Below are 3180 nucleotides of genomic sequence, written 5' to 3'. Positions count from 1 at the left end.
AAGTTGCCCATGGATGAAGACTGGTTCTGGTAAGTATATTCCAACATGATCGAAAGTTTTCCCTTGGCTTTTGTTGATTGTCATTGCGAAGCAAACCTTGACTAGGAACTGCCGACGTTGTAGGATGAATGGCCATTTTGTATATAATTGAGACATCTCCACACGCGGTATGCAAACCAGGTCTCCTGCATTTGTTCCAGTTACAATCCGTGCTTCAATCACTCGATTTTGTAATCTGGTTACAATAAGCCGTGTACCATTACATAAGCCATCTCTTTGGCTGATGTTCCTCAATAACAGTATTGGGCACCCTACCTTAAGATGTATTTCTTGGTTTGGTACGCCCGGGAACTGCAAGGTGTTTAGGAATTCTGTAGGGTACAATGACTCCACATTTCTCCCACCTCTAGTAGCTGGGCATATTCTGTCTGCACTCTTGTAGATCCTCTATTCTCCTTGAATAATTTCTAAGATATGTCCATTTATCTTGTCGACTGTTTCATTTTTTGTAGCTAGTATGGCCCGTTGTTGGAGATATCTCGAGTCCATGTGCTTATCAAGGATTTCAGGGTAAACTTCCTCCACCAATGTTACTATTGGATCAGCTCCTCCATTTATTAATAAGTCACTTGGAATATCTATCCACATTGGTTCATCCTCACCTTCTTTTGTTGTTGCTATTATTTGGCCATTTCCTATGTCTAATACCCATTTGCTGAAAGCTACCAGGTCATGTATGTTGTCTGAATGACGTAGCCGCATATTTGTCTTCAGTGTATAATACATTGTGGCCAAATGGTGTTTGATTTGCTGACAGATGCATCTACAATGTCTACTCGTCCCCCTTTTGGAACAACAGGTAGTATCTATCGAACATCGCCTCCTAATACAACAGTTTTTCCACCAAAAAATTTATCCTTTGCTGTAGAGTTGCATTATATCTCTCAAGGTGCGATCTACTGCTTCAAATGCATATCTATGGACCATTGGTGCCTCATCCCATATTATTAGCTTAGTTTTGTGGATTAACTCAGCAAGGTCAGACCCTTGTTCAATGCTACAACAAGAATTCTCATTTAAATTCATAGGGATCTTGAACCTAGAATGTGCGGTTCTCCCTAAAGGTAGAAGTAGTGCTGATATTCCTAACGATGCCACTGCGAGGACTATGTGTTCTTCTGACCGAAGCTTCGATATTAAAGCTTTCCATAAATAAGTCTTTCCACTTCCTCCACTACCATAAACAAAGGAGAGTTTCCCTGTGTTATGGTACACCGCTTCAAGGATGTTATCATAAACATTTCTTTGTTCAGCATTCAATCCATTCTCTAAGTCACATGCATTGCGAGCCAACGATTGGGTGTCGTAGTTTTGCTCTTCTAATACCATCCGGTTTCCAGAGTCTTGTAGTAAAGTTGCATCTGGTAGCGGTATTCCGTGGTAATCAATGAGGCTTCTATTCTCTATATTTAAGAGTTTTTCGATCTCATATAGAGCGTAGTTTTGAAGTTGCTCTTTAGTAAGACTCAGGTTTGCAATACCAAGTCTTTGTCGTTGTCTGTGAGTTGTATCATCCGATAAGGCTTCCCAATGCTTTTCCCACAAGTATTTTGGGTCTGAAACCTCACAAAACAGTAGTATTGTAGCAAAGAGGTTTCGTAATTGTGTGCTAGTAGCCCATATAACTGCTTCATGTAAACACTCATGCCATTCATTATCTCCAATTAGAAGTCCAAGTGCATGGCATGCTGCCTTGTATGTTGGATGTATAATTCCACCAACTGTCTTGATGTCTTCAAAGCATGTTGCACCTTTGACAATATTAAGCAACAACCTTAAATAATACTTCTCACCGAACGCTGGGTGGGCAAAGTAAATCCTTCCAATGCTCGTCCCTATCTTTGTTTTTTGCTCTTTTCTCTCATCACTCAACCACCTCCACTCTGTAGGGAAGTCTACATATGTCAGGTCATGTGCTTCTGCGTACAATTTATTAGCAGTCATCCACTCTGTCAATGTTGTTTTCTTCTGCCCCACTCTTTCCAGGACAGCATCTAGGTGCTCATGGTCTTGAAAAAGCACATGTTGTTGATTTTCTAGGTGGAACGTAAGTCTTTGTACTAGGGGATCCTTGTATTGGATGATGAATGCAAATATTCACCAGCAAGCTTCAGAGGCAGACATATATCTACATTTTAGATAATTCTCTATCTCATCTACTACTTTATCCCCTGGTGTTTGAGTGTGAGACCCTTCATTTTCCCCTCTAGTCTGCTCAATTCTTGCAAGAGCCATGTCTGGTCCTTTGTTCATGTACTTGAATAGGTATTTCAGTGACCTATCTTTGTTGCAGTATTCAACATTTATGTGGGCTTGATATTTGACCACCAGGTCGATGTTATAAGGTATGACAAATCTGTTATCCAATATCTGTCCATTTTTTGTTGTTGTTCTGCCATTATCTCGTCTTCTGTAAATAGGGTAGCCCTCATCATTTAGCATTGTTTCTCCTTGAAAATCCTTTGGATAGTGTTTTGATCACTTTCCATTTTGCATGCATCGAGAGTTTTGATTCATTGTCCCACAGGGTCCATGCATCATCGATTAGACGACAATTTCGTAACCAATCAAGTCATGATCTTTGTCCAGTAGTTCTGCTGAAATAATCCTATCAATGTCTTCTGGACTTTGTGGCTTATCATCCGGATGCAAGAATAATAGGATGTGCGCATGTGGTAGTCCCCTTTTCTGAAATTCAATGGTATATACCACTGCATTGGTAAAACAAAATGTTAGTTTCTTATTTTTCTGTGTACTATTTTTGTACTCAGAATTTAGGTTAAGGTACTACCTTCTATTGTCTGCCCAAAGTGTTCTCTTGTAGTCAAATCACGTATTAATTCATCTAACTTGAGTTTAAATACTCGAACCACAACATCTGGTCGGCCTTCTGAACCTTGACCTAGTATGTCTGCTAAGAATTCGGTAATTTCTTGCCACTTTGGATTGCAAGTAAACGTTATGAATAGATCCGGTGGCCCAGCCCATCGGCAAATGGCCATTGCATCATGGTAGTTCTCCACCATGTATCTAGGTCCAGTAGTGAAAGAGGACGGTAGGAAAACTCGTTGTCCTATTGAAGCAGGAGATGTGTCCCCTCGCGAAACAGCATCGGTCAAT

At 40.4% G+C, this 3180-nt stretch overlaps 1 protein-coding gene across 1 annotated transcript; it reads right to left on the bottom strand.

The window, feature by feature from the left end:
- Window positions 1-447: 447 nt before the first annotated feature.
- LOC110725523 lies at window positions 448-762 on the bottom strand. Its single transcript, XM_021904988.1, has one exon. It carries the CDS (start codon window positions 760-762, stop codon window positions 448-450), a length of 315 nt encoding a protein of 104 aa, XP_021760680.1.
- Window positions 763-3180: the final 2418 nt, after the last annotated feature.

Source organism: Chenopodium quinoa, unplaced genomic scaffold (assembly GCF_001683475.1).
Source record: "Chenopodium quinoa cultivar QQ74 unplaced genomic scaffold, ASM168347v1, whole genome shotgun sequence".
Lineage (NCBI taxonomy): Eukaryota > Viridiplantae > Streptophyta > Magnoliopsida > Caryophyllales > Amaranthaceae > Chenopodium > Chenopodium quinoa.
This window is presented reverse-complemented; position numbering and strand designations above follow the sequence as displayed.